This window comes from Phoenix dactylifera, chromosome 11 (assembly GCF_009389715.1).
Source record: "Phoenix dactylifera cultivar Barhee BC4 chromosome 11, palm_55x_up_171113_PBpolish2nd_filt_p, whole genome shotgun sequence".
Lineage (NCBI taxonomy): Eukaryota > Viridiplantae > Streptophyta > Magnoliopsida > Arecales > Arecaceae > Phoenix > Phoenix dactylifera.
Genome location: NC_052402.1, coordinates 6,133,486 through 6,160,781, shown reverse-complemented (window position 1 = coordinate 6,160,781; position 27,296 = coordinate 6,133,486). Strand labels below are relative to the sequence as shown.

Genomic DNA, 27,296 nt, shown 5'->3' with positions numbered 1-27,296 from the left:
AACCATCCAAAAAAATGGTCATTAAAAATACCACAAGGTGACTCATGGGCATGGTGGAAGAGAGAGTTTTATCATGATCCTACTGGAAACATGTGGTAGGTAGTTGTATCATTCAAAATAAGGCTTTGAATCTCAAAGTCAAAACCCAAGATGATGGACTTGTACTCTAAAACCAGAAGTGTACACTGTAGAAATGTGACAATTTTGATAGCTTAAGTTTGATAACTCATGAGAATACCACAATCCACAAATATAAACACATTGAACAACTATACAAAATCATCTCTGATACATAAAAAATGAACATGAAAAGACATGAATTTTAAAAGTAAAAAGAAACTCTGATGTACTGCAAGTTGTAAAACATAACTCATAGGCAGTGTTGAGAGTAAATAAATAAACTCACTTGTCTTGCCCCACAAAGACCAATGTTTTCCAAACAGAAAACCAAATTATCATGCAACCTGCAAAGACCCTTTATATTCTTCTGGAGATTGTTGAAATCATGTACCTTCTCTCTTATCATTGAGATACACTACTCACAACACAAAGATATAAAATAAGTGATGCCTACTTTGAACAAAAAGAAGTTACTTCATGAACATGCATACTTAAAAATTCACCTGGAGTTTTAACTCCTCAAGCTTTTTCCTGGAAGTTCTTATAAGGCTAGAAGCACTATGATCAACGGGATCGTAGAAGTAAACCTTTATATTCGGAGAACCAACTACCTTTTGAAGTTCTAGAGTATCCTCAACAGAGCACACCTATAAAATCAAGGGAGAAAATGAGGCAAAGTGGCAAACTATTATGGGACGAAAGAAAGAAATAAGCAAAGAAAACTTTGTCCAAATCCTATCTCAATTTATGGTGGTATTCTGAACATACCTTGGCATCAAGTAATATTTCAAGACTGTTGATGTATTTGGTACAGTTCGATTGACTGGACCCACCTGGAAATTGCTTAGATGTTTAAATGCAAGAGAAGACATCTAAAAAGGCTCATATATTTAGAAAATAACAAGCACTTCCATTTTAGGCAGGACAAAAGATAAAAATGAAGATAACTGGAAAAAGGAAATTGTTCTGGATGAGACACAATCTTCATTACCAGTCAGCATTCAAACCTTCTCCTATCACATATTCATTAGTGGTGAGTGGAAAATTACAAAATAACAACATATAAGACCAAGCTATTTGACAATGCTTTTAATTTGAGCTTCAGAAATGAATTCATTTTCAGAATTCTTCCCAATAAAATAACAAGCATGCCTAAAGGTTGTATATACAAAAATTAAAAAAGTATAATATATAACTTTCCTAGAAAAAATAGAGAGAAACTGTAGATGACCACAAGTAACAAAAAAACACTGTAGTTCTCGTATGTTATAACTTGAATAACAACATAAGCAACAAAAACCTAGTCCTGCTAAGATGTCATCAGATAAAAAGAACAACTCAAAACATAAGGATTCCAAAAACAGATTCATTCACTTATACCAGTGGCAAAGTCCACTATGAAAAAAGAAGCCTCTTCATAATCATATTACTATACACCACATCAATTCATGTGATCTTAGGCCTAGAGCTCCACCCTTTTGCTTTGACTTGCAACTACATCCCTCTCCTATTAGGTGCCGCCTTCTCAATGATTTGTTTAACAGGGTCAAACCATCTGAAATTTACCTTCTATTTGGTAGGCTTTCTAAAGCCTTCCTTTAATCTCCTCACTATTAACCTTAGTATTCCAAATTATCATGCATCTGCCTCAATATTTTATTCTCAACTTTGTTCAACCCTTGCATGTGCACTTCCTTTATTGCCAAGCATTGTGATTTATATGGCATACCTGGCCATACATTCATATCCTTAAGCAATTTACACAAAACAATAAGAACACCCTATTGGTGAGATTCTGAAGCTTCCTATACCTGCCCTTGGCCTTCCCAAGTTTACCATGCACCTACACAACATTTTAACCTCCACTTTGTTCAGCCCATGAATGTGTGCTTTCTTTATAGACAAACACATTGATTTATACAGGATAAATGGCCTAACATCTATATACTTGGAAATTTACATGAAATATTAACAAAATCCAATCACAAATTTGGCCAAGCTATCTAAATGGAAAAAAACAGTCTCATGGAAGTTAAGGAGAGTATTTGTTCTTACACATACATGATAAATCACTTAGTACCAGATACACAAAAAATTTGTCCTTATGATACTCATCGAAGATGCAAAAAAAAAAAAAAAAATATGAACCAGTCAGTACATAGGATTGTCCTTATGTTTTACCCTTGTCTCTCTTTACCTTTTTTTCTCTCTTTTAGTTTTGTATTAGCTTGGAATCTGGCACCTATAGCTAGGCAAACCTTATTATCATCATGGTCTCAGATCAATGCTCTTATGGTGATTCATGAAGGACCTTGCAAATGATTTCTCTCTCTCCATTCATTTTTCCCCCTTCATTTTTCTTCAGGAGAAGATAAAACGATGGCACCTAAAGTGTGTTAAAAATAGCTTGTTTCAAGTCAAGCTGACCATTAAAATGGACAATGACAATAAGATAACCAGGAACCAACTATCATATGTCTGAATATTTCAATGATCGAGAAAGTTGAATTGTAGCTCTAAGAATACATTCATACATGAACAGCTATATTGTCTTTCATTCTCAAACACGATGAAGAATTTGGATTGTCAATGCTAAATTATGAACCAATCTCATCATTCAAGTCAAGCATGATGAAAAACATTAAGGGAGCAGCCTGCATGGCCAAGGGGAAAAAAGAATGTTAGGATGGTCAGATGTAGGTTTTAAATGGGAAACTGCAGTATAATTATGTACCATAACATATCATTCTAAAATCCAAATCAATCAGTACCAAAGCAACACATATATAGCCAGATCACATTAAAAAAGAAATCCTATTTAGTGCCAATAAGCAGCCGGCTAAATATGTATTGTAGGGACTGCATGCTCTGACTGGGCACTGCAATGTTCGTAGAAAGTTCTTTATATCATGACATGAAAGCACCATCATCATGTGTCAACTCCTAGGGCATCCAGCATGTGCCATGTTTTCCTATTCAAGTAAGATATATCCCTCAAAATGTAATTGTTCAACATCCACTTTTTTGACACCTTAAGTATCGGTACAGCCTATTACATTTAAACTAATTTTATGAGTGATTCTGTTAAAGGGGAAAAGAATATAGTGAGATCATTAAGCAAGCAAAAAAATATGGTGCACAAGGCTGCACATTTGTTCCCTTGAAAATACCACATTTATATGGACTAAAAAGGCAGCCTACCTAGCAATATGGGGCCACATCTTTGGCTTAATTAGCATTTTGTGACTGCACATGCAATCATGCGGCCAAATATGTGTCCTACTTATGTGGGCCTATGTGGATAAAGCATGTTCAAAGTTCAAACTAATGGTTACGGCAGATGTGGGTTTCAATTATGTTATGACTACCAATATTAGCATTAAGTATGAATAATAGGCACCAATTTTCAGTTATTACTGTTGTTACTTTTGATACTAATTATCCAAGAAATATTGACTATTGTTATTTTTTTTCACTCAAAATATTCTATTTATTTTCATATAGTGAAAATACACAAACTGCATATGCAGCCCATGCATTATGCAGTTCCTTGACTTCCCGATACCGCAAAGGCGCAAACCTTTTATAACACTTATTGGTAAGTCATTGATGATGAACTTATTCATCAAGAAACTTGGATATTTCTCACATATGTTCTTAATAAAAAAAACTCCTATGCAATTCCTTGGTTTGTAATTAAGAAAAATTTAAATTTAGCAAATACCAGTACACAATAATCCATTTAGTACTAGTTGCACCATCTAGATCCAGAGCATCCTAATGAATGACATATTGTTTAAATGGTTTATAATAGTACTTGTGATATTTCATGCCTTCTAAGACCATTTAAACAATATTCCACATGAAAGTAAATCATGACCTTTTGTGTTTCTTAAAAACCATTAACTATTCAATATAGCTGTGGGGCCAAAAACAGATTAGTTTATCATCTGACCATATCCTCTTCTTGGACATGGACGTGTATATCTATATAGACCTGGCTAAATTTTGATTTTTTTTATATTTTCCTGATATTTTTCGGAGAAATGGTCAGAGTTTGAACCCTACACCTCATGGAGGACAAGCTTAGGGATGAGGTGCCAACCAACTAGGCTTATATTTTCCTGACATCACATACAAACAGATAATAATGATTATTCGCGAAAACAAAAATGGGACATAGGCTTCAAAGGAGAAATTCAATGTTGAAGATTGAGAAAATGCAAATCTAATCTGTTTATGTGGTCTGCAAGGCATAGAGTGCCTATGTACAAAAAGCTGTCGAAAGCCTCTTGCCGGCCTTGCCTATGCATCAAGAGCTTCTTATATAGTTACAGTGGCAGGATAATGTGCGTTGAGTCATTGACTTTGGGTGACTTAATGCATCACCAACTGGTCTCTAACATATGTGATTTTGTGATTTCCACAAAACATTATAAACCTTGCAGATCACATCAAAAAGTCTAGGTTTGCAATTTTTAATCCTTCATGATGAGTTTTGTTATGGGCATCTAATTCCTCTCTTTACACCATATTTGTATTATAATTGCATCCTATAGATACATAATACATATTTATATTTAGCCACACAAAATAGTGCCTAATGGTATATCTTAGATTCACTTCTAGTTTCAAAGACTGAGATTTCTAATAAATTTACTTATTTATCCCATTATATTTATGTTTTTATTTAACACATTTGTGTTATGTTTGAAACACAGATGGATATTGTGAATATTTGATTTTATAACAATTATTTTGCTTACAGAGAATGTAGAAATCATATTTGACTCCTATCTTTTTATATTTCAAAAAAACAAAACTGACTAAAAGACCAGTCTATATCAATATTAATTTAGAAGAGCTATAAATATATTTGGGTAGTCCTATAGATATATGTATTCACTAACTAGAAATGGATATGACTATGGATATAATCTACTATATGACTATTTGACCAATAACTGATCCGTTACCAGCCACAAGGACTGCCCTTGCTTCTCTCTTTTTTCCCCAATACATGATGTAATACTAGCTCATTAAATAATTTGATCCTGCAGATTCACAACACCATGTTTATTCTAAGAATGGGTTTAATCAGTTTTTTTTCCTTTCAAATTTATGGTTTGCTTTTTAAATGCAGAGAAGTCAAAAACCATTCACAAGAATATAAATTCGCATGCAAATGTGTTGATCATTCACACAGATAAGTGTCTGCCGCAAGTTTTTTATGCGATGTCACAAGTACAAAAGAGTCATGTGGGTACTCTGTGATGGTTCCGATCCAAGCATACCTCAATGCACATTAACTATTAGCAATATTGGCTAGTTCCAAGCAGCCCTACATCCATAAAAACAGCCATCACTCAGGATTATTCACCCTGTCCTTGGTAACCTTACCATAGTTCTCCTCATTGTCTACTAATTCCAAGTCCAACAATTTCTATGAGGTTCTTCATCAATATCTTAAATTGCTGTGATAGCCTACACATCTCTTCGGCCAATTAATCTTCCAAATCAAGGTACAAACCATGGTCTGCTGAACCAACCTGTACCGGTCGGTTCAGCCCGTACCGGACCGGTACCGGGGTATAAAACGGTTCCGACCCAAACTGGGTCAGAATCGATTGGTTCTGTACCTGGACCGATACAGGGGTATAAAACGATTCCGACCCAAACTGGGGCATTTGACGCGTCCGCGGACGCGCGCGGATGCATTTTTTTTAATTGGGAAACGCGCGCGGACGCGCGAGCGGAGCGCGCGACCGCGCGCGTTTCCCCGCGTAGGAAACGCGCCCGAGCGCGGTTCCCCGCGCGGGGCACCGTGCCCACACGGGCTGGCAGCCCGCGTGGGGGCATTAAATGCCACAGAGTGGCATTAAATGCCACTCTGTGGGACGCGCGCGGACGCGTTTTGTTTTTTTTTTTTTTAATTTCCGCGCACGCGGCCACTCGGTACCGGTTCCAAGCCGGTACCGAACCGGAACCGTACCAGTGCCGGTGCTCACCGGTACGCCGGTACAATCGGTCCTGCGAATCTTGGTACAAACTTTGTTCCAAATTTAGCGACCTTCAAATTCACTAGTTTCAGCAAATCCAGAAGTTCCAACTCTAGTTTTGAAAACTTTAGACATTGTATAAAAGTTTGCTGTGTCATATCCAGCCTCTTGGGTGTATGGTGTTGTTACCTTAATTCTAAAGCACCTAAAGAATAATGATTTAAATTTTCAAAACTCATATTTCAGATCACTACAATATCCTTTTTTTGAAGAAAATTTAAGTGCTATATATCATTTTGTTATTTGACGAAAATTGAACACGTTATAATCATTATGGTTATGAGATTTAAGCTCTTGCATAGGTCTAAACTATATTAAAATTTACCTTTTTTTTTAGTTACACTGCAATACAAATTACAAAACTTCTTGAAACTTACAAAATCTAGATGAAAGCAAAACATTTCTGCCTTTGAAGTTTGCTGAAACTTCCAATCATGTTCCAACTATATTAGCACCTCCCTTACTGACAAAGCTTGATTAGGAATTGAACACCAAATTACAATAGTTAACTACGTCAGCCAAAAAAACTCAAAACTCTTCAGAGTTCAGACTCTAATTCAGTCCACAAAACTGAACCAAGATATAAAAGTGATCAGATCTGCAGGTTAAGGTCAATCTTAAGGAAATTTCTCCGTCTGAATCCTCCAACTTTCCAAATGATTGAAATATTCTGAAAGAACTGATTGCTGTATTAGAAGACTCTCTTTATCCTTAAAACTGTGGTGCTTGCAAAAAGCTTGTCAAATTGAAACCTGACCCTCAAGGTAGAACTGCTGAATCATAGATGGCCTGTTTAGGCAAGATTTCTTAACACTAGGATTTGCAGGCTCTAAAAATAACAAATGGAAATTGCACCTTAACATCATAATTATAAACGGAAAAGGATTGGTTTACAAATGATAACAATCAAGGTCCGCAATTTCGGTACCGGATACCGTATCGGCATCTTATCAGTTCAGTACCATACGGTACACTTCTGTGCCTAGCTCTCTTACTCATTTTCTCAATTTTTGACTCAGTATGGACCGGTACGCACCATGGTATGCCTCGGTACAGGTGGTACGGATCTTGTACTGACTTGAATGTATGTTTTGTACTGGTTTTCTTTCAGTACAGGGCGTACCCGATTACGGATCTTGTACTGACTTGAATGTGTGTTTCGTACCGATTTTCTCGTGGTACGATATGCCCCATACTAGGTGGTACGGAAGACCTTAATAACAATATATCAGAAAAATGATTTCATTTCAAAATATCATATAGGCTAGTAAAAGGCCTTACTAATAACTAAGAGTGAGATGCACCAATAAAAACATTAAAACAAAGAAAAAGAAACATCAAAGACTTAGACATGTATACGTAGTCCAATTACCTTTTCCAATGATTGGAGATGCAGTCATGCCAAAAATACGAGGAGATTTGACAGTGTCAGTCTTGTAGAACTCCTAGAGAATCATCGAAGGAAAATGTTATAATCTAGATATTCTGGTGCATAAAATAGTTGTCCATTAATAGTACAAACACCTTCATTATTTGTGCATATGGATGCTTTTTTTTTGCTTGTGCATGATGACACTCGTCAAAAATTAAAAGTGCAATTCGGTCCATCTTGATGAAACAATGTCGCAAATTGTGCAGCAATAATTGTGGGGTCATAACAAGCACCTGTAGTGAAGAAAGCATAGATATGTCAGTTACCACAAAATGGTCATACCAAATTATAATTTTTCTTTTTTTTTGGTGCCGAAGGGGAGGGGTCTGAACACACAATCATATCATAATCAGTGGTTTCTATTTGTAACACATCAAATCATCAAACTACCCAAATAATTTTCCTTCCACTCAAAAAATAAACAATAATAAGTGAGTTTTATAACTTTCCACAATCAACAGATATTAGGTTTCAAAAGTTGCCCTAAAAAGAAATTGTTCGTGAATAAGGATCCACAAAGCCGATCCCAAATGGTTGGGATTAAACATAATGGTTATACTTATGATAATGTAACCAATAGATCATTAGGTTGGTTAGGTTCCAATAACCAAGACATTCATACTTAAAACTCAAATTCTTCATTGAAAAAGATTGGTGTGACTCATGTGATTCACACGAAGATCTTTATGATTCTTTTTTTTTTTTTTTGGTATGTGTGTGCGTCAGTACATTGGATTTTCTGTTGCAAAGCAATTTAAAGAAAATTTAAAATCCCTCTGTCAATTAGAAATAGATAACTGCCATTTTACCAAATTATAAATATGTAAACTGTATTTGGAGGTCGGGCATATCATTAAGCTCATAAGACACAAGCGTATGGAAGTTGAACTAGTTAGCCATTAGTTGTTCATAAAGGATACCTCCACTTCACTGCTCTGTCATCATTATCTAAAGCAGAGAGAAGGCATCACTCATAATGATGATCTTTTCTTTACTAATTAACACTCATGATTATTGCAGATTTTTTACAAAGTAGGGTCGAATGTCAATATTTGAGCTTCCGCAGGAACATCCAGAGAACATTGTGTGCATATAGACGCCCCAGAAAGGTGCCATGGAGTTCATCACTAGATTATCTTTTCACCTACTTTGTCCAGCTAAGCTACTAATTAAAATATTTAATTATTTAATTTAGATTCCATGTAAAAAATGACTGAGATTGTAAAGATAAAAATTGGAAAACATTTTAAAGATGACTAAAAAATGTAGATGTAAAACAAAGCAAAATTACAATTCTCTCCCTATCTGCCTATAATATGCAGCCATAAAATAACATGCACCATGTCGAGATTGGCTGTAGCCACTTTTTTCACATGAACACAACGTTGATTAAACATGTCTGTTTGAATGGTAACACTAAATGAAATTTAAGACCCCACTATGCCCCACCCCTCCCTGAAAAAATATATATATTATTTTTGCGGAAAAAAAAATAGAAATTCTCAGATATCATCTTTACCATTGCAGACATCTATGGCAGTCTACAACTTCACATGCAAGATAGCATTCTTTTCTTTAGCGAAAAGGAAAAGAAAACAATTTGTTTTAGACCTCGCAAGTTTAGAATACTGTTATAACCAAGGTTTGTCGTATCGACCAATATCGATGAGTACTGACATGTACTGGTACTGAAGCGGTATACGGTACAGGGAGCGTACCAACCCTTGGTATGCAGAACCGGATACCATACTAGATATACCGATGCTATAAGAGATGGTACCATCATCGAAGCCGAGCTCGACTTTATTTGCCACTCAGGCACGACCATCATCATCTTGGCCGTTGTCTTCTACTCAGCCAAATCAGCGTGGACGACGTACTGCGCAGAGAAGTGCTCGCCCTCGTCCTCCCTCCCCTAGAGGATGATTTTGTATTAGCTGCATAGTGTATTTTATGTTGATTGTATGCATTTTATGTTTTTAACACTATGTATCTCTTTACTGTAGATGTACTTTCAGAACATCTTTTATGTATTCAAATTTACAGTGAATGAAAAAGCATATCCTTTTGTCTCATTTACTATGCTTCTTGTATGTTTTGACTCCTTGATACTTCACCTTTTTGCTACGATGACAAAAAGGGGGAGAAAATATGATATATTGTAAGTAAAGGGAATCACTAAACAAGAAAACATTTAAGCAAAATCGTCAGATTTTCCCTTCTATAATTAGGAACCTAAGTTCAAGTTTAGAACACTAAAAGAAAATCCAGAAAACTTGAACAAAGTTCAAACAAAATTGAATGCACATGTTGAGGAGGAGAATCTGAAATTCTAAGAAAGCAAACTCATTAAAGACAAATAAGCCAAACAATTGATTGCATGATTTGAAGGCTTATATAATTCCAAATGAAAGGAGGAGCTTTAATTTCAGAGTTTACTGACTCATACCTTTCAATTTTGGATATACTAAATGACTAAACATTTTAATTCATTTCAAAACTTTACCTTGAATCATTCCTTGAATGAGTAATTCACTTTACAAATACTCAATGTTTTGTCATCATCAAAAAGGGGGAGATTGTGGAGTGATTGAGTATTCCCTAATTGATTTTGATGAGCTCAAAGCATTTGAGTATGTCTATGTTGTTCTAATGAATTCAATCTAGTGTTTCAGGTAAATCTTTATGAATTTCTGTCTAAGTGCCTTGAGCTTTGGTTCAGACTATTTTGATTAAGTATTGAACTCTATTTGAACCAAAGTCTGCATCACGAGTCGACCCCAGGATACTTGAAGTTTCTGGCACAAGCTCTAGTCGACTCCGACTGAGAACAGACAGAAAGACGGAACGATGGATTTTCGACCCTGAGAACGAGTTGACTCCAAGAGATTGCGAGTCGACTATGGTGCTTGGCAGTCGACTTCAGACTAGTCCGAGTCGACTCCACTGAGAGAACAGATAGAAAGACAGAACGATGGATTTTCAACCCTGAGAACGAGTCGACTCCAAAAAGGTTGCGAGTCAACCCGTGTGCTGGTGGAGAGTCGACTCACAAGAGGTCTCCGAGTCGACTCCCAGAAGTAAAGACAGTGAGAAACGCATGAGAGTCAGTTTCGGAGGATCCTGTGAACGAGTCGACTCCAGCTGGTTCCAAAAGTACGTCCCAAGGTAGTCGAGTCGACTCCGCAAGCCCGAGTCGACTCGAAGGCCAAGATTAGTTAAAACGACGAAGAAGCAATTTTTCGATCTCTGAGAGCGAGATGTCTTCCGACAGATCTCGAGTCGCCTCTCAACGTCAGCCGAGCTGATGTTTTCCAAGTTAACCCGAGTCGACTCGAGGAAGAAAAAGTAGAAAATGGGTTCTCTGGATTCCTGAGAATGAGCCGACCCCTAAGGCCCTAGTCGTCTCCCAGCTGTTGGGGAGTCGACTCCAGGACAAGGCATGCCACTTTAATTCAACTTGGAGCAGTGGCCGAGTCGTCTCTGTCTAGTTAGCGCGAGTCGACTCCAGTAATAGCCGAATCGATCTACCAGATCGCGCGAGTCGACTCCGATCCCAACGGATACATTCCGATTGTGCAAACTCTCTAACGGCTATTTTTCAAAGGGGATCACATAAATAGCTAGAGTGAACAGTAGTAGACAACAAGAGAATTATTTCCATTTGAGCATTAAAGTTTCAACCACCAAAGCATCTTAAGAGCGAATCCAAGCAAAGGTGGAAGTGTGCATTCAACTCCAAACCAAAAGGCTTCCTTCGCATTCAAAGCTCTACCGACTGTTCCATACAGTCTCCTTCCGACTCATTCAAAGAGACCAGAAATCGCGAGAAGCCCACTTCCTCATCTCAAATTGTTTGAGGGCTTTCTAACTCAATCTTGTTATATTGTGTTCATATTTGCTTTCAGAAGCCTCCTTGTGAACTTTAAACTCTGGTTTTTGTACTTGATTCAATAGGGAATTGAATCAAGGATTGTAAGGTTTGTTTGGTGAGCCAAAGATAAAACCAACGATGTAAGGTTGTGGTTGGTCACCGAAAAAACCAACTAGGTTTGATTGTCACCCCGGGAAAAATAATCGTTTGGGTTCTAGTCGGTGAGCCTGTCAAAACCGACCGAGTTCGTTGTGAATCTCGTGAAAACAACAAGTTTGGTTGTGAGCTTGCAAAACAACCGGCTGTAATCCTAGGGATTATAGGAAACTCCCAAGTGCGGCTTGGGGAGTGACGTAGGAGCAAGTGTTGGCTCCGAACCACTATAACCTCTCTGTGTTTGTATTGGTCTGTCTCTTTCTTTCTCTTCACTCATTGCATCTAGTGATCTAACTAATCCACTTGCAATAGATTTAGTTAATCACTCACCTAATTTTAATTGGTCAATATTTAATCAAAACCCAATTCACCCCCCCCCCTCTTGGGTTGTCTCCTTGGGCAACAAAAATGTTAACTAGAAAAGACATAATGTGACCGCTTTAGTTAAAAACTATGCAGTATGAACCATATACAAATATTCCTTAACCATTAAAGAACTCCGAAAGGCAAATCAGAGCATAGGATTGACAAGTTCGTAAAGCATAAATAACATGACATAGTGGCAAATTCATTATGGAAGCGTTATGTAGATCAATTGCAGCTAAAACTAGAGAAGACAACTTAGCGCTCCTATAAACGAGTCGGCCAAACTTTGGGCTGGTCAAGCTCGGTCGTAAGCAATGTGTTCAAGCTAGATTGAAGCTCAAGCTCGGTATCAAGTTAAGCCTAAGCTTCCATTTTTGCAAGCTCGCCAACCTTTGTTTTTAAAATAGCTTATCAGGCCTAGCCCTAAAATGGAGCTTGATCTTGCCTTCTTTGCTAAAAAAAGCATTAACATTTAGGGGCAAAAAACATCGATAAGTCCACATCGAGTTGAGCCAAGTATTCATGAACCCACTTGGATGATTTACATATATCTTTGAGCTCTATCTACAAAAATGAGGAACAAAAGCTTTGGAACCATAGACTATTAGACACGCAAAGAAGGCCTGATGTCTCTAGGACTAAGTTTATGGAAAGTATGTTGAGGCATGATTAAGTCCAATGGCATTTTTACAAAATCAAACATTCAAGGCGTTGCAGCAATCAATCCTATGAGCTGTTTACCTAGTAAATTTGTTTTATCACATAAGCTAACCACCTCCAACATTGGATAATAATAGTTTCCAGGATATTCATTCAAGTATAACAATAAGTAATATCCTACGCCTAAAAATGAATTACATTAATATATAATTACTTTTAGTGTTTTTTACTGGAGAAATAAAAAGTATATGTTAGGTCCTATGGCTCATCATTTAATATCACTTATTATTCAACACCACACAATATTTTATATTTGTATATGTCAATTACCTTCCTCCACTATCCTCCATTGATTGTCATTAAATGTTCCCATGTTGGAACTCTAGAGTCCACCAATCTAGTCCAAAGCATCTTGGACACATTTTTTTTCTTCTTGCTCCTACTGAAAAAATCCAAACTAATAACTATGTAATCTAGTTAGAGTGGTCTCACATGGTAGCACATTGGTCCTCACATAATTTGTTAAATCATTTTATTTTAATGGTATATTGCAAGAACTCATATCCTCCAAGCATTGTGCCACCAGACCCTTGTACTTTAAGATTTTAGGTAACTAAGACAACGAATACTCTCACTCTGGTTCAACAACATGTTTAAATTATATCCAATGTGAATCCTTCTGATACAGCAAATATGAAGCAAGTAATTTCACAACAAAAATGTTCATGCATCAACTAACACTAATAAAAATGTAAGCTATCAATCTACCAGACGTCATAATTTGTTTAAATAATAATCACCTTAACATAGCACATAGTATGAAGCTCATGAAAACCCATCATCCAAATATAGATGTTGGTAAAGAAATCCAAATCAGTGATTTTAAAAATTATTTTTCTATTCATAGTTGATGCAACAATAAAAGATTTTGGTATGATTTATATTCAAGCTCATCTTTTAATGATGAGAGCCATCTCCGAGTGATCATCTATATAAGAAGCACTTAACATAAAAATAAATATATTGGGCTCTAATTTTGAGAGAAAGGAAAAATAAAAATAGTGACATAACATCAGCTTACTTCGCATTGGTCTATTGCCATTCCATTCATCATGATCCTTCAAATGCCTGAGGCCACCATAGTAGCATCGAACTTTAAAGTCAGTGGAGTTCTCAATGACCACGGCTTGCTACAAAAAAAAAAAAAATATGATGTTAGCTTTCCCAAAAATATCCATGCTGGTTAAGCTTAAATTGTATTAAGTTGAATGATATGCTCTTATTGTTCTACATATAGTATCAAGATTGCACCTCCAACCAAAAAACCAAACATTTTAAAATTTCTCTATGGACCAATTCATCAAGTTATGTTCAATCACATATTCAAGTAATATAATATGGAGATTAAAATATACGATCAGTTTCTGAAGAAGATGATTAAGTTGATTGTACATGGTTATGAAGAACAATAACAGATCCATAAGGTAATAAATTAGGCATCATCAAATTGGCATGATCATGTACTTATACAATAGTTCTTCTGGTGTCCAAGCTTGGATGTTGTTCCTTCCAAATTTACCAGGTGGACCTCAATGAAGTCATGGGTCAAGTCTTGAGTCCAAAAGAGGAAAAAAGAACTAATTTTCCAACCAGCTATGGTCCAAGTTTAGAAAACTGGACAGACACAAATAAACCCCTCCTGAGCTAATTATACCTAATAGAAGTAGTTTTAGGAATCAAGTATGGTTCACAAAAATTCAGTCTAAAGTTAGACCCAAAGGACTAAAGTGCCCGGTTATACTAAATTGTGTCAATGATGCATGCTATTTTTGCAAGTCATCAACATAGCGTAGTACATACCTCCACTGTAACATGTGCACAAGCTTGTTTTGATGCACATATTAGCCTGTGTTGATGCGCATCACTTTGCTACACATTGGCACAAGCCCATTCTTTGTGGTACAGGATCGTAACCTAATTTATTGCTTTAAATACGTAACTATCCATCTTGAATAACCTCTGTTTCAACTCTAGATGGTCTACGACTCTTCCCTGTTCACTTTTCTAAATACAAGGATTTGAAGCCTTGATCTATAATCAAGCCAAATAATGATAACAAATAATTTTTATATACCAGACTATAGGTTAAAAATTCATCCATGTAATATAAGCTTCCCATAATACTATTAGTATTCAAGCATCCCATTGCACCAATAGTAAATGAAAAAAAGGGCACCCCCCAATGCATTAGGCTCCCACCACTACGAGGTTTAGAGAGGGTCGGATGTATGCAGCCTTTCCCCTGCGTTAGAGAGGTTGTTTCCATGTTTTGAAACCATCACACCCAAGTCAAATGTATTGCACCAATAGCACATGTATAACACTTGAAATATGTGCTTATACACAAATGTTGCTTCTTATTCCCTCGTAGTTTTATACCAAATTTCAACATTATTTTCTCTTGATGTGTGTCAAAATGTAATGTAAAGCTAATTTTATGAAACATTACAAAGTTGTACAATGCACAAGTTAAACTAATGATATATCATATTTCTACGACGAATCTCATCCTCATTTTTTATAGATCAATGAAAATTTATATTTATTTGTTTAAACCAGGTGTACAAACAATATAAAGCAATTAAAATGGCTCTATTTTTAAGAAAGTTCCATGAAGGATAATATTATAGTCTGCCCATTGTGAATCTTTTTAAAAACTCGGATGCTTCAAAGCCAGTGATCCCAAGTGTTGACACGATATGAATGATATGCATGTTGCGTCAACCCAACCCCTGATTGATATGGGACACTCTAATTATTGGTTTTATACATGCTACATTCTGTTGCTTTCTTTCAGTAATAACTAGTAGATTTTTATGAATCATGACTTTTTCATGGTGGCATTGGAAGTTACAAAACACTCCAAGTAATGTACTGCACATAAGGAAGCAATCAGCAAGCAAAACTAGGATGATTATAGATAATAGGATAATATTTGTTTCCAGAAAACAATATTTAAAGTACCTAGAAGGAGGATGGACTTGCTATAAACCGGAAGATGAAAACTTAGATAGCTTATCTAGGCATGCTAAACAACTGAACTCCGTGCCACTTTGTGCCATGTGTCAAGATGTTATGGAACATGGGATGTACCAGCGATCAAGGCTAGCACTATCATGGCATGTGACAATTGAAACCTAGCTTATATTTCCATATACTCAAGAATTAATAACATATATTTTACCTTTAAACATAAAATTTAAATGTATATTATATATAAGTTTAAGTAAATTATATATTTATACCTTTAAATATTATCTATTTAACCATTAAAAAGAAAAAAAGATATTGGTTGTTAAGATTGTTCAATATACATGTACTCCTTCAAACTTTCCAACAAACTTAAGGATATTGGCAAAATAGTATTTTGCGAAGTTGTTTTGATACCTACACCCTTAACAAATCTTAAAAAAACAACTACCCCCTTCGAAGATCAAATCAAAGAGTCAAACTCATTGTTGGAACTTGGAAGAGTTCAACTCACTCATGGTTGGACAAGTTCAAAGCTCTTCCAATCTTTAAAAGTGGCTACCTAAGAACTTCATAAGTATCCAAGTATCTGGTGTGTATTTGAGTCAGATATATATCCCAATAACATGCTAATAAAAAACTTTATGGCATTACATGTACACATGGAAAACAGACTAACAGAGTTTTCAGTACGGTTTCAAGAATACCAAAGTTCCAACAACTAATATCTCAACGCCATCAACTCTGAGTATGTTGCGATGGATAATAAGTTCCAATCAACAGTATCAGAAACTAACACCTCTATAGAAAACGTCAAAAATTCGCAAAACCATCATAACACAAACACGACAACTACTAGCAAATCCTCAGAGTTATTCAGAGGGAACTGGCGTTCCCATGACTAAAAGAATAAAAGCTGTCAACCAAATGACCAATAATGCACAAAAAAGCACACACCTGCCGAACGAGGGGACGGTTGGAGCAAGAAACACGCATACATCCTTGCTCGGCTTCCTGAGGAGATGTCCGAGCTCGTACATGAGCAGCACCGCGATGTGGGTCTTCCCGCACCCCGTCCCCAGATACACAATGATGTTCTCCTCCACAGCCTTCTTGCATAGCTCCAACTGGTACCTAGAAATCAATAAAAAAAAATCCATAAACCCATTAAAACCCCCGATGAAATCAATAAAACCAGAAGAAGAGGACACAAATCCACAGAAAGACCCTAAAAGATCAAGAAAACAGGAAAAGGCCTAAATATTCACGGAAAAAAAAGAATCGAGAGAGATGATCGCGGGAAAATCCAGTGGGCATCGGAGTGAAATGGCTTACTCTCTTGCGATGGTTCTCGGATCTTTGACTTGAGGAGGAGCTTCCGATCTCCCGTCCATGGCGACGCTTCCGACAATTCTTCTCCTCCAAGAAAAACAGGGGAGCACGAAAGAACGAAGGAGAGGAGGGAATATAAAGAAGAAAAAGGACTAGGAGGACGTGGGCGCACGCTTCTAGTACCAATCTAAGAAGAAAAGGAGCGAACGTACGCTTTCGTTTTCGTCGCCAGAGATTCTTTAGAATCGCTTCCGGCTTAAGTAAGCGAATTTACTCGGGAAGACAGAGGGGTCGGTCAATGGAGTAATGCCGCCTATCAAGTTAGCTGCGCATAGTTATTTCTATGGAAATGTAAACGTCGGCCGTCGGATTAAAAAGTGAAAGGGTGGAGATGCTCCGCATAAAAATTATGTAGGAAAATAAAAAAAGCCCGTCAGCGGCTGACGGGTAGGAGCAGGTTGGGTTTTGTCTGAAATGACGAACGTGAAACGGGATACTACTAGTATCGCCATTTTGCCGCAGTACTCTGTAAGGTTACCTCTGCGTATCCCGGCCGTCCGATTTAGTGTAGACGGCTTTGATTTATCCACAGGCAACCGGTTGAAGCCGGTCATGCGCGTACCCCCACCACTCACCGGTCCTCCAAGAGTCCCGCAATGCCTCAAGGACTTCTTGGACTCCCGAACACTACGCCGATGACTCCCCCGAATGGGACGAGTTCAGCGACCCCGGGCCCGCCTCCGCTTCGAACAACGACCACGCCCCGGCTTTTGGCGCCGATCCTCGAGCCCTCCTCTTGCAAGGCCCTCTGCCTCTCGGCGTCCGCGCCATGATCTCCGTCGCCTCCTCCTGCGACCCCGCCGCCATGGATTCCGCAGCCTCCGACCTCGAGGCCGTCGTCTCCGCCGGCCACGCCAACGCCCAGTCCGCCCTCGCCTTGCTCTGCGACACCGGCCTCGCCCGCCCACAGAGCCGCCCCAAGTCCTACCTCTACCACCACTTCGCCGCCGAGGCCGGCAACACGCAGTCCAAGATGAGCCCAAAAATCGAGGTCTGCCTGAATCAGCTTAGAAACCCTAGCTGCGATAGCTATGTAGAGAGCCTGCCACCCCGTATGAGGCTGCCCTAAACCCCGCTCCAAGACTTGTCACAAATCACCGCCGATTTTGCTATCATTTTTCCGGTTTTGCCATTGATTTCTTGCCTATTGGCGTCCGTGTTCCTCGCAATTTCGCCCCCATCGGAGCCTCGCCGGAGCCAGGTACCATCGCCGCCACCTCGCCCGGACCTCGCCCTTCACTGGGCCACCTGTGCCGGCCAGAATCGCGGCCGGATTTCCAACCGTGCGTCAACCCTACTTTTGACCGCTTCCGCCTCCCCTGTTTTGGTTCCTAGAAGCTTGCGTTTGGCATGGATAGGTCCGAATCATATGGGTTCGACCTAACCTATTTATGAAGGAGACCAAATTCAGATTTAAAATCCTGGCTTATGTAATCTATTTTGATCTATTTAATAGTTAGATCGGTTCCCAAATCAATGGACAATTTAATAATTAGCATATTTAATATCCACATAATCTATTTAAAAATTATTTAATTTATTTAAGATCTGTTTAATATGTTTAATCTAATTAACTCATTCGCTAATAAATTATGTCGGATTGCATTACTTGTTTCATAAAAAAGTTAGAATTTATTTGGTTTTGATTTTTGACCTATTTAATCAATGAGTTAAGTTTAGATTGACAATTCGATCATAGGTAATCTGACCTGACTCATTTGCCACTATATTAATTCTTAGCTTCTATTGTTTATACATGCATGTTGGCTATGCATGTACAAATATGACATGCACACATGCATAAGAAGACCGACTTGTGTTCAATGTGTTTGAATACTTATAAACTCTAAAGTCTTCTGAACTCTTTCATAAGATCTTAATATTGCATCTTTTATCCCTTTGACGTGTCTTCTGATCTTCACCAACGCAAGCCATGCACACACAGTTTGATACCCTCGCATCTTTTATTTTCAGAAATAATTTCTTTTAATTATTTCAAAACTCGTAAGATAATTGATCTTTTCTATTGATCAGCTGTTAGACATCCTACAAAAGATTCGCCTTTTAAGTCCAAATCTTTTCCCAGACAAGAACAAAGGAAGGAGACCAATCTACAATACAATTATCCAGATCTATATTCTTTGATAAAGAAAGATTTTCCATGGTTAGCTTGGAGCTTTACTCATAGCAAATGGAAGCCAATCATTTCTACCAACTCAAGGATGCCTCAAATCAATGATCTATGGAGTGCCATGCATGATCTCCTCATGTGCTATTTTCTTATACGTCATGTTTCTATATCAGGACACATACCTACGCTCCATTTGGCCCATGGGCTTAGAACTGGAGTTTAACCGAATCAAGAAGAAAATAAATCGAAAATGCTGCATTTTCAGTGGCAACTTTTAGGCAACTGAGAAATTATATGGGATCCAGCTACGAGTGCGTTATAATCTTTCTGAGGTGAAAGATGGTTACGCATGGGCAAGATGAACAGAAGCACAAACATGGCCGTCCGAGAAATAACAGAGCTTTGAGAGAAAGCAGATGTGTAGGAAGGATTAGAGGTGGAGCTAGTAATCTGGATAATATGATCCAGAATGGGGTCAGCCAGAGAACGATTCAATATCCTTCTTGCTTTATCCCTATATATGTTACCTCACATGTTTGCTGACTCTATTCTCCTCGTGTTGGTGAATATAATGTTCTAACGTCTAGTTCATAATGTCTCAATTTTACTGTTGCAACCGATGCCCGCCCTCTTATCTCAAAACTTTATAGGTTGTAGAAATTGATCCTTTTGCAAGCAAGAAGTATTATGCATTGAGAACAAATTCGAAGCGGCCAATTACATTCTCTTCCCCTTATAGAATGTTGCTATATCATTTGCGTATTGGAGGCTTTTAACTGCACTTTCTGAAAGAGTAGATGCCCTACAAGCCAATCGCAATATGTATTGTGAAGGATTTTCTTTTGATTTTCCAAATCATGTACATGACATTTAATATAAATAAAGGCATTGTGTTTCATCATATGCTGTTGATTATATTGTGATGAACCCCTTAGATTAAGGCAATGATTTTGAGGCTATGATGAGATCATACTAGTGAGACCTAAAATCCTAAAACCCTAATCTTAAATATTCTCGCTCATTGGTACATTGAGTCGGGGATCAATGTTTACCGGAAAGACTGGCACATCTTATGTATGCTCGATGCAGAGGGTGATTGATCTCACAATCACTTGTGTGAAGATACTAATACAAAGATGTGGGTGCTCATTAGAGAAATGAGTTCACTGAATTGACCTACAAAGAGAAATCTTATGAAGTTTTACTTACATGTCAAAAGATGATTTTCTTAGTGGGAGTTGTGCAACTGATCCTTTGACCTGAGATCACCATAGTATCTTGTGCACATAAATCCATATTTGGTTTCCACTCATTCATGACAATAAGTTATGTACGAGGTTTTCTGGATATGGTGGATTGTGTACGAAGGTTATGAGTAGGTCAACAAGAAATTAATCACTTCTAGTAAGAGAAGATCGCATTCTATTTATTCTAATCATATGATAATTCAGGAAGCCTTTGATCAAAGCACAATGAAAATTAGAAAGAGTTTCTAATATTTCATTATTTGAATTATCATTAGAAGATTGAAAAATATATGAATATGAAATTGAGTTTGACATATATTCATACTCATATACATATTCGGGATGCAGTTTGTTTAAAGGATTGAATTGCACGGTAACTTGCCACTGAAGGGTATTTTTGGTATTTCAACCAAATTCCATATTTTTCGGATAGACATGACACGTTGCTAGACGTCAATCTTATCTTATAGGTTTGATCGAATTAAAGAGTTTAATCGATCACCAATTAGAAAGGATTCTAATTGTTAAGTTCGGGTTCGCGCAGTTTAGACTTAAATCGATTAGAAGAGTTCTAATCAAGTTGGGTCAACTCGCACTCACACCTATTGCTGGCTAAGTATGGAACCCAATGGGTCACACACAAGAAAACTTATTAAGGGTCTAATTGGATTAGATCATGTTTGCAAGATAGACATCCTAGCAGGTGTTACAAACCCTTAGCTCTTGATTCGAATTGGATTCGAATCCGATTCTTAATTGATCTAATTTGATTAGATCATGTTCTAATATGGGTTAGCCAAGAGTTGGCACCTAATTGGCTTGGTTTGAGTCTAATTGGATTAGATTTAATAAATCATTCAATCTAGACCGTTAGATCTTGATCTACCATTGGATGAAGACATAATGGAGAGTTGGTTTAACCCAATTGGATTGGGTTAGATGATGGCTATCATAATTGACCATTGGATCTTAATCCCACCATTGGATGAAGACATAATGGGTCAAGTGAATGGCGCCTTGCATTGGAGCCCTTAGATCATCATCATGAAAGATCAAGAGGTGAGGCGTGATGGACATGTGATTAGCATGTGATGTTGACTTGGTCAAAATATGGCACCACATGAAAGGACATATCATTTGATACACCTCCTCACTTGATCTGCATCTCCTCTTATTTGATATGGCCCTTTAGATGATGCCCTTTCATGAGAGGATGTGTGGATGGGATGCATCTCCAAGGATGCATCCCTACACCTATTATAAATAGGCTAGCACTTCATGGGTTTCATCATTCCAACTCCACCCCACTCCTCTCTTCTTTCTTTCTTACATTAGTTTCTTTCTTTCTAGCATTGCTTCTAGTGTGTCCTAAGCCAAGACAAGATGGTCTTCTTTAGGACAAAAGGATTAGAAGTGATTTTAGAAGGTTAAAGAAAAATAGAAAGAAAGGAAAGCAAGCCATTAGAGTTCTTTAGAAGAATTCTGCATTAAGTATCAAAGTCTTTGGAGCTTAAGACTTAAATCAAGTTTTCATGTGGATCAACATTGGAGGGTGAACACTTGGGCACCTAGTGAAAATTCTGCACATTGGATTAGCGTTAGAGGTATTCTTCTATTTTTGCATTTATATTATATTATTTGATTGCTTCCATTAAGGTGATCTTGGCTTATAAGGGTTTTATGTTAAGGAACTTTATCAAGAAATTTTTAAAATTCCTAACTTCCGCTGCCCATTATAGCGTGCTAGAACCCTTCACTTTCATCTCCTCAGGTCCTGTACTTTATTAAGAATTTTGTCTAGAGCATCAACCGCCATGACAGATTACAAAGCCGGATCACCTTATTTGAGACCTCTACTAAAGAGCATGCTTCTACTTCTCCTGTAACAACCGAGGACCTCCCCCAAAAAGACTAGCTGAAAGGTATTATTTGGGTTTCTTAGTCCTGTATAAGTACCTAAGATTTTCTCGACGAATAACCGATGGGAGACTAAACACACGCTCGCACGAGTCCTCATATACTTCCTCTATTTAAGTCCTGTCGTCCTCGTCAGGCTAAGGATTCAAATCCATTCAAATATAATCACATGTACAATGATAGGCCCGTGGTCAGCCTCCATTAACGCGTGTTGCAGTGTCCTCTGGTCCGCATAGGCTATGGACTGAGTTCGCTCTGATACCATTTGTACCAATCTAAAATTTCATCCAAAATGGCTAGCCGGAAGGTATTTGGGTTCTCTAGTCCTCACACCTCCCATTCACTAAAACATCAGAGTCACCCTGTAGAGTGGCAGAAATTCACCCTGGCCAAATCCTACCAAATCCCCTAGCTTCCAAAGAATCCAAAATGAAGTTCCAGTTCAGAGCATCATAAGCCTTTAGGAAATTCCAATTTGAGGTCAAACATTCTCAACCTTTGATTTATGACATTGATGGATGATTTCCTGTGCTGCCATTCAGCAATTACTCTCTCTCTCTCTCTCTCTCTCTCTCTCTCTCTCTCTCTCTCTCTCTCTCTGTGTGTGTGTGTGTGTGTGTGTGTGTGTGTGTGTGTGTGTGTGTGTGTGTGATGAAAGCTGTTTGCTCATTACTCACCAAGTGATCAATCACAGTTAAAAGTCTATTATTGCCGGAATTTTAGTGAAAATCTTACAAATCCCGTTCAAGAGTCTAATGGGTCTAAAGCTCCAGGACCCTGAGGATCATCTTTCTTCGGCAGCAACACTGGGTGCCAAATTGAAAAAGGTATATTAACCCTCACCTTTGAACCATGTATGACTTGATCTTTGTTGTTAATATGTTCCTCAGCCTTAGCCAGAAAGCGTAACTCATTTTTAGCCCTCTCTCGACTCTCTCTGATCACTAGCTAGCGGGGTAGATTCTTCTATAACATCCATTACATGTATTTCAGCTAGGCATGCAGTTTTTCTGGCTTGCAGGTCGCCTGATCTGTCACCATTACACTGCTCAAGGGACTGCTGCATGCCGTGGAAGTCCTCAACTTAATCCACTGTTCCAAGTCTCCTTCACAAAGCCGTGGAAGTCCTCAAATATGTTGTGCCACGTCTCATATCGAATAAGTTTAAAGCTACTTCAGGTTTGGGACATTACTTTGACCCAGCAGCATAGATTTACTTCGCCGGAGACATTTTTGAGACAGCTGAGAGACTCTGCTCGGAGATCTGACATAGCAAAGAGGGGAGTGGCATGGGCATATGTGGCATATCACATATGGCTAGACAGAAATGCGAGAATCTTCGAGAGCAGAGGATTCTATTCAAGATCAGTAGTGGACAAAGCCTTGGCACATGCATACGAGCTGGTGAGCGCTGCAGTTGTGAGTTCACCTGGAGGCGACAGGGACATCTGGGGTTCCTCTTTTCCTACAGCGTCTAGGTACGCGACAATACCGATGGTATCTTGGGAGCCCCCACCCCTTGGTTTCCTCAAGGTGAATTTTGATGGTAGCATCTCAGAGGGCGGTAGCAGATGTGGTGTGGGCTATGTGATCAGAGACCACGACTGCAGATTGATTGCGGCTGGAGGTCGGCGTATCTTTGATGAGTCTATCCCAGTGGCAGAGTTGCGAGCGGCATGGGAGGGCCTCGTTCAGGCCAGAGTGCACCTGGGCGCTCGGCGGGTCCTACTTGAGGGAGATTCGACTACAGTTATCGACTGGATTCGGAGTGGGCGTGTTAGGCCAGATCTGCACCCTCTTGTCTATGATATCTGCCATCTTGTGGGAGAGTTGGACTCCTTCAGAGCCACGCATGTCTTTCGAAAGGCGAACAGTGCGGCGGACTAGGTCACCTCATTCGCTGCACACCATTTTGGAGCCATGCTATGGAGGGGATTGGAGCGAGTGCCGGTGGCACTAGAGCATGTTTTGCTTTCTGACTATTCAGGGCATTCTCACGGTTTGTAATGGGATGCCGGTACACCAAAAAAAAAAAAAAAAACTACTGCCTGGGTTGAGAGATGCTACAAAATTTAGAAACAGGGGAGTGTGATCAGAGATTGGATTGGACATATTCATTTACCTAGACAGGAGAAATTTAGTAAGGAATTCATTTGCACTTACTGCCCTTTCCCTTGTATTGAGACAAGATATGGGGTTGAGAGGCCACCGCAGCTTGCAGTCCCTCCATGTAAGTAGGCGATGTGAAGCTCAAAACTTCACCAACGCACTCTTTTGGAGTTTGAATCATAAAGCAAGCAAGCAAGAGGAGTTCAGATTGATCAGAAATAGAGCTTGTTTGCAGCACTTTATAATGCAAAATATGCACCATAGAGGATTCCGACATAAATAAAAATTAGATTTAATTTACTTTTTCAGTCCTGGTTGATATGAAACCCGGACTCGAGTGAATTCCTCAAGGGTCATCTAACTGACCTTGGTGGGAGGATCCAGTCTCATCCTTACAACATTCTCCAATGTATAAAGCTCCATTTTCTTATGAGCAATAAAACAAGGTTAAACTAGATGCATTGCAATGGTCTCGAGAATAAACGAGAATGAATTTATACCACTCTCCTTGGAAAGCAATTTTATCTTTTTTTTTTCTTCTGATAAACAACAATGGACTAAGTAACAAGGGTACCTTGGTGAAGGTGAGATCTGATTACAATTCAATTGGTACACCTACCAAAGATTTTATCAATTTGGTAAGCTGACATCTTCAATTGTATCCAAGTCAAACTAGGTGACCTGGATCGATATGGGGGTTGATCGGCGAAAACAAACTCAGATACTCAAACAATCATTGTCGGTAGACAAATTCATGGTAACACTGGAAAAAAAATCCATAATATAAATTATTAATTTTTCCCCATGATGACGATGTAACTTGCAAAAGAAAGCTTTTTTTTTTTTTCTAAAAAGGGGTATTTCATATATTACGTGAATGAATACACCCAGTAGAATCAGCAAAAACAAAGTCACACAACGCTCTAGAAAATTCGCCCTTCCCTGCCCATAGGGTGTCTTCTGAGTGGCACGCCAAATACGCCGCCACCCAGTCCGCTACCCCGTTGGTCTCTCTAGCCTGAAAGACCACTCCATCACTCACCGTATCCCAAATATCTCGAAGTAAGGGATGTACCTCTCCCTCTCCGCTCAAGCCTTTTTGGACCAAACTAATCACAGTGGCTGAGTCACTGAGAAAGCTACTTCTACTGCTATATTTTCCTCCTATCAAATTAAATATACCAACTACCCACAATATGGTAACGTATGAAATAAATAAATACTACAGCGCATGGCCTCATGCATGCATGCAACACACCATCCTTATCAAACAGTTACTTTCGTTCCCGTGATTGTATTTATTTGAGTCCACCCACCATATGATTCATAGCCATCAAGCGTGTCATTTTCTCTACTGTCTAGGGTTGCCTTGTTCTACACATCTCACCAACTTGGCACCTGCCCTAACAGCAAAATGACTGATGGCTGGATATCCGGAAGAAAAGGACGTATCAACGTAGTATCCTTGGACCCACCTAAGTTGGGAAGTTGCTGGTGGTGAGATGGAAACCTAGATATCTCATCCAAATGTAAGCAGAAAGAATTAATCATAAACTAGGAAACATTTAAAAAAATTATGTTGCCTTTGCTCCATTTGTGAGGTGACTTTTGATTGAAAGTTCTGAAATGACCAGTTATTCTAAGCTATCATTTTAGCTCCCAACCTATGTTACCAAAGGCTATGTGAAATTGCAGAACATTCAGCTTCTTATGTAAGGATTAAAATGCATCCAAAAATAACCAAAGAGTAGCATCTTTTTATCAACAAGTCAAAACATTCATGCTGCAGAGAGAAATTACTAAGAGTTCCATAGAGCTAGTCTTTAGCACCAAACATCTGTCCTCCAAAAACATTGCTTCCACAGTTAAGAATCTGACTATTTAGTAACTCCTCGAAACACATATGTGCTTAACTTTAGGGCATCAGCTACATAGCCACCATTAAAGACACATATCAAGAAAGCCATATCCCATCTGATTCAGTCCATGAATCTTTCTTCTGCATCCAATGCCATCAACGACTGTAGCACAGCGAAAATAAGTTTTTCCTCATGCATCCTCCGACTTCCATCCACGCCTTTCAAAAGTCTCTCCTAATTAAAACTTCTATAAACATACCACGTTAATTGGTTCCATGTTGCCACTTTCACTGATAAACTACAAACCCTGTATAGCTCAACTTTAAGATGAAGGCAATATTGCTACATCTGTTGTCATCATCATTATTTTTTAGTGTCACTGGCACCATCACAAGAGAATTTTCTTTGTGCTTTATAATTTTCTTTTTCTGTTCTTGTCTGAAGCTCTGCCTCCTTGAACCGAAAAAATTGGCTGGAAAACTTAAACAGGATCTCTCACTTCATATGGTATTCCCAGTAAAAGTGCATTCGATAATATTTGTTGGAATAGTCTCCAGACATTCTCTACAACTAAGAGACTCATATATTCATCCCTCCTCTGATTTATCAATTGTCACATCAGTTCACAGATAATCGCCCCGAAAGAATGCATTTCAGATGAACTCTCTGAATTTATTCAAACATCTAAAATAAGTGCATTCTAGAATACTAACTGAGTTCTTGAAATATGACTGTGCACATGTAAGCTGGCATTGGAATTTGAACCAACAACAGAATCTATTCCAGTTCTCATTCTGCACATAATTCACTTTGACATAAAACACTATCATCACAAAAAAAAACAGACAAAACATTATCATTTTCACTTTAATTTATTGTCAATGAAGCAGTGGACAACTCTTTATTATGATCATCATAAGTACACCTGACGTTCTTTAAGAGAT

The 27,296-nt window shown here is 38.3% G+C and overlaps 1 protein-coding gene across 1 annotated transcript; it reads right to left on the bottom strand.

Moving 5' to 3' along the window:
• Positions 1–347: 347 nt before the first annotated feature.
• On the bottom strand, positions 348–16,669 carry LOC120112343 (endoribonuclease Dicer homolog 4-like). Its single transcript, XM_039131397.1, has 7 exons — positions 16,655–16,669; positions 13,749–13,857; positions 7,704–7,844; positions 7,552–7,624; positions 889–953; positions 624–767; positions 348–535 (listed from the first exon to the last, which is right to left on the bottom strand). The coding sequence occupies exons 2-7, from the start codon at positions 13,779–13,781 to the stop codon at positions 371–373; spliced, it is 621 nt and encodes a 206-aa protein (XP_038987325.1). The 5' UTR covers positions 13,782–13,857; positions 16,655–16,669; the 3' UTR covers positions 348–370.
• Positions 16,670–27,296: the final 10,627 nt, after the last annotated feature.

Excerpts from the sequence above, each read along its gene's own strand:
- LOC120112343 (XM_039131397.1), bottom strand. The coding sequence starts at position 13,781 with ATGATGAATGGAATGGCAATAGACCAATGCGAA. Across the intron at positions 7,625-7,703 it reads CATATGCACAAATAATGAAG|GAGTTCTACAAGACTGACAC; the intron begins GTGTTTGTACTA and ends ATGATTCTCTAG. Across the intron at positions 768-888 it reads AAATATTACTTGATGCCAAG|GTGTGCTCTGTTGAGGATAC; the intron begins GTATGTTCAGAA and ends TTGATTTTATAG.